At 46.4% G+C, this 16,473-nt stretch overlaps 1 protein-coding gene and 1 long non-coding RNA gene across 51 annotated transcripts in view; one reads left to right on the plus strand and one right to left on the minus strand.

The window, feature by feature from the left end:
* Positions 1-16,473, plus strand: part of SORBS1 (sorbin and SH3 domain containing 1) — a 228,098-nt gene that overhangs the window by 184,123 nt on the left and 27,502 nt on the right. For 33 of the 50 annotated variants that reach the window (XM_077878268.1, XM_077878275.1, XM_077878274.1 and 30 more), the window contains 4 exons: positions 3,123-3,295; positions 5,954-6,039; positions 9,429-9,596; positions 13,143-13,189. In XM_077878268.1, the coding sequence (XP_077734394.1) occupies positions 3,123-3,295; positions 5,954-6,039; positions 9,429-9,596; positions 13,143-13,189 (474 nt within the window). Of the gene's footprint in view, positions 1-3,122; positions 3,296-3,823; positions 5,300-5,953; positions 6,040-9,428; positions 9,597-13,142; positions 13,190-16,473 lie in introns of all 50 variants that reach the window. The other 17 variants (XM_077878259.1, XM_077878263.1, XM_077878261.1 and 14 more) reach the window with 2 other exon arrangements.
* Positions 1-16,473, minus strand: part of LOC144301359 (uncharacterized) — a 35,787-nt gene that overhangs the window by 13,138 nt on the left and 6,176 nt on the right. The gene's annotated exons all lie outside the window — the stretch shown is intronic.

The raw sequence follows: 16,473 nt of genomic DNA on the forward strand, positions 1-16,473 counted from the left end.
TGGAAAAAGTGTGTTGGCTTTGGTATCAGAAAGAAAACAATTAGCTATAGCAAATCCATTCTGAGAGGTTTCCTGAGTGCTGGTCTGTCATTCTGGTGGGAAAGCAGGACAAAATGGTGATAATGGATGGAATAAAGCCAGAAACTAGAGTGGCTGCAGGTAGGGAGGGGATTTCTGATGAGTGGTGAAGTAGGGGAGATACCAAGTCAGGCAGCCTGGGTACACCCAAGAGTCATGACCAAATGAAGTTAGGCAGAGCTGGAGAAGGCTGCCGTGGAAGTTATGACCAAGGCTGAGGCGCTTCAAAGGACAGCAGGATAGAAGCCTCTGGCGATCCCTCTCCAGAGCTGCGGGAGCTCTGGGGACCCCAAACCAAGGCCAGCAGGGCCTAAGAGACTGTCTCCTCACCAGAGCTATTGGCGGCATGGCTAAAGGATATCCGTACACAGAATTTTAGAAGTTGAGGTTGTATAAAAAGGAGTTAAACTGGGGTTAATTGAAGGACAGAATCAGAAAATGCAACCAAAGCAAGGATAGGCTTTAAAAGAGAAACTGTAATAAGGAACAGATTTATCTTTACTTACGAAATTCAAAGTTAGAGTCAGTTTAGATGAGCTTACATTGATTTAGGTTGGCATAAAGTGCCACATCCTTCCGAGTCACCTTTAACGGTCCTCCTGCCATCTAGCTGGTGTTGATGCTTTTATCAGTCAGAAGGCTGGAGGAGACATCTTCAAGCACCCCTATAGGTAGGAGTGGGAGAGCAAAAGCTGTGTGGGTGGCAGCCCTTGTCCCAAGGCCTGTGAGCCTGGCAAAGCCAAGCCTCCACCTCCAGGGGTGAGAGTGGGGACATTCAGTGAGAGGCTAGGACACCGGTAAGGCCAGCCAGCCTACACCTGGACCGTGCTCATTCCCTGTAGTCACTGTTCCCACCATTCTGATGGCTCCACAGTCACCCATGTCAGCAGCCAGGAGCTTAAGTGACTGTGATGAAATTCTCATAGAAAAATTTCTAGAAACATCTTAATCAGATCATGTGTGCCAATTTTACTTTCAGAAAATGTAACCTCATATTCATTGAACAAATATTTATTGCGTGTACTCATGGACCCTCTCGTGGGCCCCTGCAAATAAAAGCACGGCCTGGGGGAGACTTGCCCTATCATGCCCCTGACGGAGGTTTCTCCTCCCTGAGACACACCCTGGAGGCTACTCTGTTAACTTACTTCAATCTGCATGCTTTTATGGTCTCGGCTTTGAGAGTTGATTTTCTTTTCCCTTAAATGTTTAGTAATGTTCTGTCTAGGCGGAGAAAAGGGAAAAAGCATTTGATCCCCTGACGTAAGCCAGAGAGAATGAAAAGAAGGGACTGGAGGGAACCCTGACCCCCTTCGGCAGGCTGCTGAGCATGGAAAGTCCTGAAAGCCAGTGTTGGGCACATGATAAGGGGCTAGGAAGTGGTGGCTACCTAGTGCCAGAAGCAGTATATTGCTCAGGAAACTTACCTCCCCTGAGGTGGAGACATTACTTGTTGCACCAGAGTCACCCCTTTTTTTTATTTCTGACTTCTGGGCTCTGGGGCCTCTTGTCATGGCAGGGGACAATTGGCAGTGATGTGGAGCTCCAGCATCCTTAGGCCTTCTGTGGTGTGCAAGCCTGGGCTCCTGGAAGGCACCACCTCCTCATTCATAGGGAAATGTTCTATTTAAAACTGTTGTCGGGGCAGCTGTGCAGTGCCCTATGACTAGGCTCTGGTTCTAGCCCTGCCATTCCACGGACCTGCTTCGGCAAGTGCTTGGATCTCCTGGTGCCTCCTTTCCTCGTCCAGAAATGGGAAAAGAAGGATTGTTTGTGAGGATTAAAGAGAGAAGGATTGTCAAGCCTCCCACATAGGACATCTCACCAATTTGGATAGAGTCGTCGTTGCCATTATCTGTGACCACAGGGACTGAGAGGTTGTGTGAAATTAAGAATAATTGCATCACTGATGGATGGGTAGAGGGAAAGAGATGGATGTGCGATACAGCAAATGCAGCCTAGTTCTGTATAGAATCTAGGGGTCCAGGATATGTGAGGCTTCACTATTATAATTCCTTAAGCTTTTCTATACACTTGATAATGTTCATCATAAAATGCTGGGACAGAGAAATTCCATCAAGCTCTTTACATCTTCAGAGTTAAAAAAAAAAAAAAAAAATCAATATTGAGACCAGTCAGCTGAATTCCATAGGACTGAAAAGCAGCCAAGCAGAAGCCTGAGTACTTCTGTGGGAAGGGGGCCATTCACTCATCTGAGTGAGTGTGTATTCTGTGTGTCTCCATGTGTCCGTGGGCGAGGGCAAAGAAAACTAGGATCAGGAGAAGGGAGGGGCACAGTGAGTAAGCGCTCTTCATTTTTTCTGTGCCCTACCTCATTCCTAAAAGGATTTGTGGTAACTTGCAAAAATACCTAGAATTTCAACAAGGTAAAAATATATGAAAGATGTAAGTGAGCAATAGTTTATGCTCCTATTGTATGTCATAAGGCTCTGACTACAAATTTTGAAAGAAGCTGATAGAGAATGTGGCTGGGATGCTAACAGTGTATACAATCCCAGATTTCCCTTTCACTTGGTGGCTGACTTTCCTGGAGACCCAGAAAAATCATTAACGTCAGCCAAAGTGCTTGTGAAGAGTAATCCAGCAAGATAATCCAAGTGGTGAACTTGAAGTCACCAACTCTGGCTGGTGACACGTCAGAGGCTCCACTCATGTCCTGGGCTGCACCATCTTGTATGTAGCCACTGGGCCCCCAGCAGCCACCCCCGCCCCTCCTCCCCAGGTGAAGTTTCTCAGAGTTACTCTTTGGAAGCCCACATGCAGTCATCTCGATTAGCACTTTGCTGTTCTGGGCAGATTCCTGAGCATTGAGGGCCACCCTTGGCTAGACATCTTGTCTGAAGAATTCTATCTTAGGTAAGAATGCCCTTTAGAAAGAGCAGTGCTTGCCTAGGGTGCCAGAGAATGTGCTGCTTGTCCTCAGGTGGTAACATGCTTTTTAGAAAAATGTCAAAAATTCTAAGTCCCATTCTTTTTTTTTTTTTTTTCCTCTCTTCTCTATTTTAAAATTACATTGTCTTTAGTCTATATTCTTCCAACTTCCATGCAGTGAAGAGGGAATCAGATGGGGCTCCTGGGGATCTTGCTAGTCTGGAGAACGAGAGGCAGATTTATAAAAGCGTCTTGGAAGGTGGAGACATCCCTCTCCAGGGCCTGAGTGGGCTCAAGCGACCCTCCAGCTCAGCCTCCATGAAAGGTAACTGGGTGAAGCCTGCGGGGCTCTGGCCCAGCCACATAGTGGTCCGGATGCCTCTCGCCCGTCAGTAGCGGGTGACTTCCAGCTACTGGGATATCCTTTGCCTTGTGTGGGTCCGTTTCCAGGCCTCTGAGCCCCTTCCCCCAGTGTTCACCGGCCATTTTTCTTTCTGGTAGTATTTTCCCTTCCTTTGAACCCCAACCTTGCTCTCCCTAAAGCATCTCTCTCTTTTTTGTTCTGATTCCCTTCTCTTAGAACTTAGCTGAGCCTTACTTAGCCTTTCATAACTCTAGCAGGGTGGCCATTTTTCGTTGCATCTTCGCACCTGCTTTGCAGCACAGATTATTTTGCTTCCGGACAGCGACTGGAAATTAAAACAACACACACATAAGAAAAAAAAAAAAAAACAAACAACCCTTATGATAAATAAGCATGTGACCTCTCCTTTTTTTTTTTTCTTTTTTTTTTTAAAGCAGCTTTCAGCTTTAACCTAATGGGTCTGTTTATTTTATTCTGCATGCTTTCCAGTGGATCGTAAAGGTGGGAATGCTCACATGATTTCTTCATCTTCAGTTCCTAGCCGAACAGTTAGCGCTAGCAGTGCATTAGGCCCCATGTGTAAGCACAAGAAACCCCTGTCCGCTGCCAAAGCCTGCATTTCGGAAATCCTTCCCTCCAAATTCAAACCCAGGCTCTCTGCTCCCAGCGCTCTTTTGCAGGAACAGAAGAGTATCTTATTGCCGGCAGAAAAGGCTCAAAGCTGTGAGAACCTTTGTGTTTCACTGTCTTTGAATGATTCCAAAAGAGGTCTCCCCCTCCGAGTTGGGGGGAGCATCGAGAACCTGCTCACGCGCTCGCGGAGGGATTGGGACAGCAAGTCGAGCAGCACCGTGAGCCTGCAGGAGTGCGGCACCAGCGCCAGGAGGCCCTGCCCTCTCTCCAGAAAGGCCGGGATGCAGTTCACCATGTTCTACCGGGACATGCACCAGATCAACCGTGCTGGCCTCTTCCTGGGCTCCATTTCCTCCTCCAGCGTGCGAGATCTTGCCTCCCACTTCGAAAGGAGCAGCCTGGCGTTGGCCAGGGGCGAACTGGGCCCCAGCCAGGAGGGCTCGGAGCACATCCCCAAGCACACTGTCTCCTCCCGCATCACCGCTTTCGAGCAGCTGATCCAGCGGTCCCGGTCCATGCCGTCCCTGGACCTGTCCGGGAGGCTGAGCAAGTCCCCCACGCCGGTGCTGTCCCGGAGTGGCCTGACCGCAGCCCGCTCGGCCGAGTCCCTCCTGGAGTCAACCAAGCTCCGGCCCCGGGAGATGGACGGTATGAACCCCGGGGGGCTCTATGCCTCCCGGACGTGTAGCAACGTGGCCGAACCCACCTTGGGCTTCAGGGGCCTCATGCCTTCTGAGCCCCTCTCTGCCTGCTCTGACGATCTCGACCACTGTTCAAACGTCTCCAGCGACAGCAGAGAGGGAAGCAGCAGCAGCGTCCACGGAGACTTTCCCAGGCACCGCCTCACCAAGTGCAAGGGCACCTGCCCGGCCTCGTACACCCGCTTCACCACCATCCGGAAGCACGAGCAGCAGCAGACGGCCAGACAGCCTGACTGGCGCCCAGATCCCAGGGGGGACAGGAGCACCCTCCTCAGGAACATCTACCTAATGAGCCCCCTCCCTTTCCGGTTGAAAAAGCCCCTGCAGTACCACCCCCGGCAGCCTCCCCCTGGTGACTTCTCAGCCCCCCCGGCAGGCCAGAAGCCAGACCTCCCCAGCCAGCCCCGTCAGGACGAGACCCCCTCTGGGGGGAAGCCCTCGGTTCCCAAACGCCTGTCTTCCCGACACACCATGGCGAGGCTGAGCCGGATCTCGGAGCCCCCTCAGGGGAGACCCGCAGTCCCAGAGGACTGCCTGAGGGCCTCTCATAATGGCAACTCCGTGCCGTACTCAGACCCTGGCCTGGACAGGAACAACAACCCACACAGTGAACTGGGAACGTCCCTCGGAGGTGGCATTTGTGTATTTGCCCAGTCTCACCTCCCCCGTCTCTCTACTCTGCTTGCTTTGTCCCTTCTTCCCCCTGTCCCCGTGGTGCTCATTTTCTGGTCTGTCCTTTGTTTTCTGTTTGTTTTGCTTGGCAATTAATCATGGCTCGTAGTGGCTGCACTTCTTTAAAAACAAAGCCCCCCATGTCATTCAGACTAACCACCAAACTCTGTTTCGAAAGAAAAATTGGCCGTTTAGCTCATCTGAGAAATTTGTCCATTTGAATTCTTGAACCCCATGGAATTCACACCAATCCTCAGTCACCCTGTGGTTTTTTGAGAGGCAGCCTCTTTCGGTGGCCCTGTGCGTGTGTGTGTGAGTGTATGGTGTGTCCCTGTAAGATCCTGCACGCCTCTTAGTAGGGACACTTTTCAAAGAAGGTCCTCTCTCTGCTCACTTTTTGCCTTCCAATTAGTTTTCTTTGTATTAAACTGGCTTTATAAGTAAATCCAAAAGCGGGGGGGGGGGGGGGGGGATTGGTTCTTCTTCAGAATTTGATTATTGGGCAATAATCCACGAACTGTAAAAACATGTCTAACAGATGCAGGGTGAAATCTCCCAATCTGTTTTCCCACTAAATCTTTGCGTCTTTTAATTCTACTTTATTATTTTGAAGATTCAGAATCACCAAGACATTTTATACCTGCCGATTATTTGGAATCCACAGAAGAATTTATTCGGAGGCGTCATGATGATAAAGAGGTAAATGCCATCTTTAAAATCTTTAAGCTCTTAGAGAAAAATACGAGGAAACAAACATTCTAGACATCTGTCAGAGAGGTGACATGACCTAGCAACGGGAAGCAAAGCATTTTCACAAATGGCTTTTTATGTGGCATAAGCTCAGTTGTTCCACCAGTCCAAAAAGGAGGACTGATTTCCCCACAGGCAGTAGATTCTCAGTGCGAAGTCCCACTGGCCGGGTAGGGGCTGGGGGTGGAGGGAGGGTTCACCACTGCATTCAGTGCCATGTGAGGGGACTCCGAGTTGGCTCTACTCGCTCATCCCCTCCCCAACCCCGGCCTTATTATTCTCTAGGGAAACCCACCCGCATACTTCCCCAGTATTTCCCACTCTCCTGTTGGCACAAAGCACAGTTCCTATTGGGGAGGGTACAGCAGGAGAAAGGAAACTGAAAAATAATAACTAATGACCACTGCATGATACATTATAAAACAATTTGAAGAAGTTGCCTTTAACTCAGAAGAAGAGATACCCCCTTAGATGTTGGGAAACCCCCAAGAACTTGAGGACATGCACCTCTTCTAGCAGTTGCTGAAATGTCTACACTGCAGTGAAATCACTGACCAGGCTGGGGAAGGAGCACATTCTCTTGAGATTTCAGGAGAGACAGTTCTGCGGATCAGTTCCCTGGGCAAAATCACAAGCTTCTGCTGTGATAAAGTGGTGTTTTGAGGAATGCTTTCTGGATTTTGCATTTTAGGAGAAAGGGTCCTATAGATTAAACCAGTTCCAATGACCAGTTTTCCTGTATCAAGTTAGGAAGGTAGAAGAATTGCGTTGAACCTCGTGGCAGGAGGAGAGCGTGCCTGTGTATACACAACTCTGTCCCTTGCCCTGTCAAGTCTGAAGCCCCCTTCCTATGTTCTGTTTTGTTGAGTGCTTTCAGGGTTGAGATGGATTTTCCTTAAGGAGTTAGCATAAAGGCTGACCCTGAGTGGGTCTGGATGATAGTCCTTGCTGCTGAGACAGAAAGACCATAGCTTTCCCCCTCTCCAGGCATAATACAGTCTTCATTAAGACTGTATCTGTCCAGGGAGAGAATAAGGAAGCAAGTGATGTGCAGACTTATTGGTAATAATGAGGCAACAAACTCCCAGTGAGTATCCATCAGGCCACAGACCGTTTCAGTTCTAGTCACTGTCACTGAGATACAAGGTTCCCACCAATGTAAGGTAAAAGAAGGTGACATTCCATGTCATTAGTATAAATAGGAGTATCCAGCATGGAAGCCTTTGTGATAGGATCATGCCTACCACAAAGGAGGCAGGTTTTACTTAGTTGGTTTAACAATTACTATGTTACAAGGTGCTTTCAGAAGGTGGGAAGCCTGTTCCTTGAATAACACTGGCTCACAGATTCTTAAAAACATTGTGTCTTTATTCATGGTATTTAGCTTCCATGGTTAAACTGTGGGAACAATGGATTTGCTGAGGTCCAATTCAAGAACTGGGTTGGGATCTCCACTCCTGTTTGCTGTCCCTGATCTTCTGTATCCATGGCCCGAGCGCCAGGGGCATGGCGGCCTCAAACATCAGTCCATCCCCCTGCTACAGAAACAGCTCACACTTCCAGCTAACGGAGTGTCAGTCCTGACATTTTTCTTTGCAAATGCTTTGTTACTAATATTGACGGTGGTGGCATTTCAGAAAGTGAGTATGTGTCAGTCCTGGAAGGGACACTAGTAGTTCTCTGGCCAAGCCCCTTGTTTTAGCCAGGAAAGGACTCCAGTGGGGTAGTGACTTGCCCAAGGTCACGCAGCAAGTTAACTGACACCAGAGGCACAGTTAGAAACCAGGGCTCCAGATTCCTGGGCCAGTGCCCTTTTCATGGCACTGGGCTTTGCAAAGCACTTTCTCATGTCTTATTTAATCTTTACAACAACTTATCCGAGCACTGGACATCCCACAGCCATTTGAGAAGTTGGTTTTTGTCGGTTTTTTGTTTTGTTTTTTTTTTTTTTGTAAGATTTTATTTGTTTACTTGAAAGAGAGCAAACCAGAGAGAAAGCGCAAGCCGGTGCAGGCAGGGCAGAGGGAGAGGGAGAAGCAAAAACAGACTCAGCACTGATCAGGGAGCCTGACACGGGGGTCCATCCCAGGACCCTGAGATCGTGACCTGAGCGGAAGACAGAAGCTTAACCAACTGAGCCACCCAAGTGCTCCTGATTAAGTTGTTTCTTGAGTATTTGTAGCCCCTGGAGAAAAATGGAAAAAATCAGGCCCACTATCCTTTGAGGCTGGGTGTCACTTGAGGCATTTAACTGCCTGCTGGAAGAAGACTAATGCCTTACTGAAAATGCTAAGAATTACCAGTCCTAATTATTGCTTTTCTTCAAGGAATGTTAATCCCAGGAATGTATGATTGATATAGAATTAAAAAACACATTAAAATTCCGTTCCATAGGGTCACTTCAATAGGAAATGAGGACATTTGGTAAAATGCAACATTGTTTAATTATTGAGAAAGCCTTTAGAAATAGAAGTAGGTGACTATTTCCTTACTTTGGGAGAGCATATTTCTTCTAAACTGAGGTGTTATTATTCCGAGTTCATCTTTTATATTTATATTCTACATCACTCCTTTAAAGTCAGCCTCATTTCACCAAATGAAGAAAGAGTTACATAAAAAGTCCAGTAAGAAAGTAATTGATGTTGTCTCTCCGTCACATAGGCAGCCTTTGATGCATGTACTAAGGCCTCCTAGACATTGTGCCCAGAGGAGGGGTTGGCCAGCCTCGGAGAAGGGTACCATAGTTTCTGAAATGGGCATCTCTACTCTCTGGAACATATTAGAGTAACAGACCTAGGAAGCACAAAAAAATGACCTAGTTGCCATGGATCCTGCATAGTAAGAACCCAGATTTGGGTGGGAGGAATTGGCCAGCCCCGGCCCCACCATGGGAACACACTGGGAGCTCAACACTGCCTAAGCGAGGTGAGGTGGGCAATCCCAGCCTCCCACCTTCAGCCCAACATGTTTGTGGATGCCCTGGATATAGCCCCCCACCAGAGGGCCTGGACTTTGTGGCCATATATTGGGGGCTGGAGGCTTTGGCTGAGCCAGGGGATAGTTTTCCAGATGGTGTGACTGGAATTCATCCCTCCTCCGCGTCCCCCAGTGACATCCCCAAGTATCCCGTGCGCAGTGCTGTCTCCCTCCTCCGTAGAGCACGTGGGATATGGCTACACAGGAGACGTGGTAGTGTGGCCAGAAAGCCCCTCCTCCACCTGACCCTTAGTGTTTCCTCCCTCTTCACCCAGCACCTTTTTCCTTAGTTGTTTTGTTGGCAGTTTTCCAGTACCCTGGACCAGATGATTCACTGCCCATTTTATGCAATTTCATGGCAGAAACTTTTAGCGGACCAGAGACGACTTAAGCGTGAGCAAGAAGAGGCCGATATTGCAGCTCGTCGCCACACGGGCGTCATTCCGACGCACCATCAGTTTATCACTAATGAGCGCTTTGGGGACCTCCTCAATATAGACGATACGGCCAAAAGGAAATCTGGGTCAGAGGTCTGTTTTGGTTGCCTCAATCTGCTGCTTGACCCAAAGCAATATCTGCCTCCCCTCAGCATTGCCTTCCGTAGGCCAAATTAGTTCTCCGAACGGCATCTGTCATCCTGGCTTCCCGTAGGCTTGCTTTGGCTCTTATGTGGCTGGTCATGGACATGAGTCACGTTATGTCCTGTGCTCTGTATGTTCAAGCATGCCTGGCTGTGGGACCGAATCTGCTGGCGCACTGCCCCCACCCCCCCATGCATGCTTTGAGAGCATCGGCTGCCTTCATGAATCCAGTCCTCTACATCCTGCATTTTATCATGACACCATGTTGCCTGTGCATTCTGCCTAGAAACCTTATACCTTAGTCCGTGTGTGTTAGTACCTATAGTGTGGGCAGTTACAAGATAATTCTTTGAAGAAACAGTTTTGTGAATCTCCTTATAAAAGTTAGCAAGCAGTGCGTTGTTTACGCCATTTACCCAGGTCCTGAAATGTCAGAGAATAATATTGCCACTCGGTATTGGATGAATTCATTGAATAAGGTGTTTAGTAGTGCTGAAGATTCACTGAAGAATTTTGAAACCCAAGGAGTCTTGCAGTTAGGATAAGTCCATGGAGGGTAAGAGAGCTCTTTGAGAGACATTTCATTTGTTCCCTTCATTTTGACATTTCTTAGCTGAGATGACAAAGCTTAATATTATAAAAGACGCGAAGAAAGCACAAACCTTTGAAGTGATTTTATCCAGGCCTTGGCCTCCTGTCCCAACGGCCGTGTTGAAGTTCTTATGCCGGCCAAATGCTGCTGCTTGTGTCAGAGTATGTTTTGCCATGTGACCCCAACTGGTCCCCTAAGGGTTAGCTCCTTTTGGGGATGTGTGCATGTCTGGGGCTTGGGAGGTAGGGAACTAGGGGAGTGACACCAAAGCATATACAGCTTTATAATGTTTCAGTGTGATAGATTAGTATTCATGCTTCTGCCTTCTGAGTGACAGAGGCACTGGCTCTTCATCAAATGGTTTGGTTTTTATTTTGTTTTTAAAGAAATGGAAGGTTTCTTTGACAAAGGAGAACCAGAATGAAAGAAAAGCAAGGAAGAAGGGGAAGGACACTAAGGTGATGGAGAAAAAAAAAATGTTATAAAGAAGAAGTTAGCAGGTGTTACTCAGATGCAAGGGAAAGACAGCCCTCAGCATCCCAGCTCCTCCAAACCACCCTATTCCAAAGCCTCTGGTGATAGATTATCCTTGTTCACACACCTGCCCGCTTGCAAGTGATAGAAAAGAAGAGAACATGCAGGGCACCATAGGGCTGCATAGTTACATGTATAGGTGACATGTGCACACAGAAATGCCACTGGGGTAGAACAGCCTTGGAGAATAGCAGGCAAACTGCCTGACCCATCCCACCTCCTTTCCAGAGCTGTGATTCTCAAACCTGAGCACTCATCAGGATCTGCCAGGGACTTGTTAAAATACAGATTGCTGGGCCACATCCACAAATGTAATTCTGGGGTGGCACCCAAGGATTGCATTTCTAATTAGTTCCCAGGCGATGTTGATGATGCCAGTTTAGAGACCACACTTGGAGAATCACTGCCCTAGATGCTGAGTGACAGACATGGGAAAACAGGAACCACCAAGGCCCAGATGCACTTCACCCCTACTGAGTAGAATGTGGTGACCACTAATTCTGTGCAAGACCCTGTGCAGACATGGAAATTAGGGCCCAGCCTGTGCCCTTGGGAAGCTGGGAGACTAGTGGGGGAGGGCACCCTCATGATCTTTGTCTCTACTGGAGCCACGGGTGACATGGGCAGGGAAAGAGGGAGATGCTGCTTTGCACAGACAACGATGACTCATTGTCTGTCTCAACAGTGCCATGGAATCAGTGTTTCTTAGCTTTGAGTAACGTATGTTTCTGTTTAATGGAAAAAACAATTTTTTCACCAATCCACAGTATGGGCCTAAGCCAATTTACAAATTAAGTAGTTGATTTGTGTAAAACTTAACTAATTTAGCCAGTAGGTGATATCCTTTTGACTAAACTCAGTTGCCACTCAAAGTGGGAATATGGTGCTGTTTGGTATACATTTTGTAAAGTTCCCACAGCTCTACAGCTGGCTGTCCTTGGGTAACCACCACTTTTTAAAAATTTTTTTAAATTTTTATTTATCTTTTTTAAATATTTATTCATGAGAGGCAGAAAGAGAAGCAGGCTCCATGCAGGGAGCCTGATGTGGGACTCGATCTTGGGACTCCAGGATCAGGCCCTGGGCTGAAGGCAGAGCTCAACCACTGAGCCACCCAGGCGTCCCTTTTTTTTTAATTACTGTGAAATTTTTGTCCTCACAATGTTGATTATCTGGCTTTCTTTTGTGAACTTGTCATTTATCACTAATTCCACATCCATTCTTTTTTTATTTACATTTATAGAGAGAGAGAGAGACAGATAGATGGAGACAAAACATTAACATGAAAATGTAAAAATAAATTCCTGTGGGGAATTCACCACCCTTAAGAAAATCCCTACAAGATCCCAGCTTGAGGAGCCTGCAAAAAGGGAACATATCACTGAGAGGTTTAGGACCTAAAACTAAGCTTGATGGAGCTTTTAAATACCACTCTTCTCTCACTGAGTCTCATTCCCACCCCCCCCTCCATTTTGTCCTCTAATGTTGAAGAGGAAGTGTGTGAAATTGGGGAGAAATCACTCAAAGACCTTAACCCACGTCAGGAATTGAAATTTGATCTGAGGGATACTTGAGAGCCTCTGCCAACTTCAAAGCAAGGAAGTGATGGACGGAAGTATTTGAGGAATGTTATTTGTGCTCCTGAGTAATAGTAGATGAAAGTGAAGAGAACATGAAGTCAAAGGAGGCTTTGTGTGTGTGGGAGCTCAAGTCAGACTTGAGTGTGCTTGTGGAGGGTTCTAGAGGAAGGGTTGGCATGACTTAGTGACAGACTTGAGTAGCTGGAGTCCGAGGAGGACTTCCAGGCCTGGAGTCCAGAAAGAGAGAGCTGCCCCAAAGGAAGGGAAGCTTTAGAGAAAGAGAAGGAAGTCAGGGCTCACTTTGGCTTTTGGGATATCTCATAGACCATGAGAAATTATATGGAGTCAAAGATGACGTGAGAGGTGAATCGGGGTTTCATCCACTTGCGGATCATAATTAAGTCAGTCGAACAGAAGATGTCCCCCCAAAGAGTAGGCATGTCTGAGAACTTTCTGGCTGACTGGTGTGTGTGCGCGCACATGCACACATTGTTTTTAATATCCATGATCAGCATTGGGGAGCCAGCCCTTCAGCTTTGGGACTTCTCAAAGCATCTCCTCCCTAAATCTGGCCCTCCTTAGGGATATTCTCATGCATGACATAGTTGATCAAACATTCATCTAATGTTCTGCTGAGATCAGATAAGTGGAATTTTGCCCAGATTTCTACACCAGAATGAACTAGTTAGAGTGAATTTTTCTGCTTTGCTTTCTAGAAGCTTATGAAAACGTGTCCTTTTCATTGTACATAAATTGTGGTTTTAAATTGTCACTGTTTCTTGTGTTTAGATGAGACCTGCTAGAGCCAAGTTTGACTTTAAAGCTCAGACCCTAAAGTAAGTACCACCAATTTTTGTTTTGTTTTTAACTGCCTCTTTGAAGCACAGCTCACTTGTGAAGAGATGGAGAAAAACAATGATTCAAAACAGTAATTTATAGAGTTTGCTACATGCCAAGCACCATTCAAGTTACTAACATATGGTAACCAATTCAGCTCTCACCAGAACCCTCTGGGGTTGGTGCTGTTATTATCTGCCTCACACTAATGGGGAAACCAAGAGGCTATGGGGTTAAGAAACTTGCCCAAGCTGGTCAGTGATAGAGGCAGGGGATTCAAACCTGGGTAGCCTGGTGCCAGAGTCTGGGCTCCTGCCACCTCCTATACAGGGACTCAGTTTGCTTGATGAAGTGGTGGCTTGATCTGACCCACTCTTTCTATGGAAGGAACTAGATCCAGGATCTAGGATGATAACTTTATCAGTTTTGCTACAACATCTTATGACATTCAAAATTCGTGGGAACCCACAGGAAACCAGTATGTTCCTCAAGAGGCTAGCTCTGTAAAACATTTCTCAAAAAGAGTCTTCCATCCTAGAAATGAATCTTCCATCCTAGGAACCACTGCACGCTATGTCTATACTTCCCCATGCCCCTTTCTCCCCAGAGAGACTTTGCTATTGGCATTGTAATGGCTCTAGAAGGCTTTCAATGAAGAAACTTGATTAGCTTGTTTAACCCAGTGTTATCTAAATTTAGATAACCAGGAAGCCTTTCTCTTCCATGGAATGAAATTTGGAAAAGCTACCAAAGACTGGGTTCTACAAGGAACCTGCTCACTTCCTATCTAATTATGGATTAAAGTGGACCATGAATTTCTGTTGGTAACAATAATCAGCCATCCCATTGCCCTGATGAGGAGAAGCCCTACCTCTCCATTCTTGATGATGAGAGGAGAAGCTCTCCATTCATTGGACACTGAGAAATGCCATGATGAGGCAACTCACCCATAATTCTGATCTCCTCTAACCAAAATGAGTGACCAGGCAACAATCTCCAGACTTGGCACAAATCTGGCATGTTGGATTTGTTTATAATCACTCCAGTCTCTTAGCTCATCAACTAACAAGAGGCTGCAGCCTAGTGTGCTGGAACGATGGGCTCTAGCATTAAGAAGTCCTGTGTTTGAGTTGTGACTGTGCCTACTCTCTCTGTGACTACGAACAAGTCACCAACCTCCACCTCAAATTTCCTCATTTATAAAATGGACATAAAAATGCCACCTTGCAGGGCAGCTGAGGTAATATTTATAAAACATTTTGCATAATGTAGCAAAAGTCAGCATCTCCCCCTACCCCTTCTTTTTAACCAGAGAGAAGATAACAGAGTTACATAAATTAATTTTTAGCCTAATCAAGCAGTACCTTTTCCCTTTCCCCTTTTTTTCTTTGAATTAAGAAAGGTCCACAGAATCATTGAATGGTATTGTGATGATAATATATTTATGTAGGTTTCATTAAAAAGTCTTAGATCAATTTTCTTCTTAGAGCAACTTTGTCAGATATAACAGGGGAGAAGGCCGATTGAGAGGGAACTGTCACCATTTATCAATAGTGCTAATGATGGGTGCCTGGGTGGCTCAATCAGTTAAGAGTCCAACTCTTGATTTCAGCTCAGTCACGATCTCAGAGTCATGAGATCAAGCATGTCGGGCTCCGCACTGGATGTGGAGCCTGCTTAAGATTCTCTCTTTCCCTCTCCCTCTGCCCCTTCGTACCCAGTACATTCTCTCTGTCTCTAAAAAAATAAATAAATAAAATAGTGCTAATGCTGGAGAGAAGAGTCCTTCCTCCTAACTCGGTGCTACTATTATCCCTTCCTCCCTCCCAGAAAAGTTAATAAAACTTTTTTTTTTTAAGAGTAAATGACAGATCCATTGACTTGAGTCTTCTAAAAACCTTTAATCACTGGGTTCTACTTTTCTCTGTAGTGTGTTACTCAAAAAAGTGTTCTGTAGGAGCACTGGAGTCAACAAAGTTAAACAGGTTTCTTAACCTGCAGGACTTCTCTGAGCCTCTACCATGCTAATATACATGGTGACACTCCAGAAAAGATCTGAAGTATATCATATTGGTTCTCGAACCCTGTTACCACCAGACCTTAACATGTGGTTCTCTGGGAGATGGGTATGAGGTCCACAGTGCAGGAAGGATGGCAGCCCCAAGCACCCTATGGCACATCTCCTTTGGCCATGACTGCAGACCTCTCAGCACCCCCACAAGCTGTCCTCCTTGCTTACTTACCAGTGGGGCTGTGACACTCCCACCTGCCTCTACAGCTGCAAGTCACTTAGTGTGGCAGAGTGGGGAGCGTACAGATCTGTAGCAGAGGTGGATATGCCGAGGGCCCTGCACATTCCATGTGCCCATGGTTGGGGGGTAAAGAGAGGAGGGAATTCAGAACACCCCCAAGGAGAACTATAGCAAAAAACTGGCCAGAGATATTCTTACAGAGACACATGCCCCAGATCCCCTTCATGAGCCTCCTCAGGATTAGAATCTTGGCTACCAGTGTGAGACCCACAAAGGCTGCCTTGTTCTTGCACTCAGAACAGTGCTGACTTTGTGTAAAGTCTTCCAGATGTGCCCCCATTGTTTAGCCAGCATCCCGCACATAACCGTGGGACTTCCTGGCACGCTGCAAAGTAGGCACATCCCCTCCAAATTGCAGTGGAGCTTTTCTTTCCATGCTGTTGGTTTGATGCAAATTGAAAAGATCTAGGTCAGTTTTTTTAAATAATTTTACTTATTTGAGAAAGAGAAAGAATGTGTGCACACACAAGCAAGGGGAAAGGCAGAGGGAGAGGGAGAAGTAGGCTCCCCGCTGAACAGGGAGCCCAAAGCTGGGCTCAGTCCCAGGACCCTAGGATCATGACCTGAGCCCAAGGCAGCCACTTAATCGACTGAACCACCCGGACACCCCTAGGTCTTTTTTTTTTTTTTAATTCAAAAAACTTTTCAAGGTGCAATTGTTATCTTCAAGTTTCTATTTTGCTTATAATTTATCTTTTTAATCTTTCTTTTTAAAAAAGGAGCCCTGGTTAGAGGTTAACAGCATTATTATTAAGGCAAACAAAGGGATGGAAGGAGATGGAAAAGCTGCAAAAATATGTGAAGAATATTTTAAGGAAAATCCATTTTTCTTTCCAAGGTTCCTCTCCCATGTTAAGGGGGATGTAATGAATTAACACTTACTGAGTACTAACCCTCTAATCACAGACACTGTGCTAGGTGTTTTTTTTGTTTGTTTATTTTGTTTTGTTTTGTTTTGTTTTGTTTGTACT

This window comes from Canis aureus, chromosome 29 (genome assembly GCF_053574225.1).
Source record: "Canis aureus isolate CA01 chromosome 29, VMU_Caureus_v.1.0, whole genome shotgun sequence".
Lineage (NCBI taxonomy): Eukaryota > Metazoa > Chordata > Mammalia > Carnivora > Canidae > Canis > Canis aureus.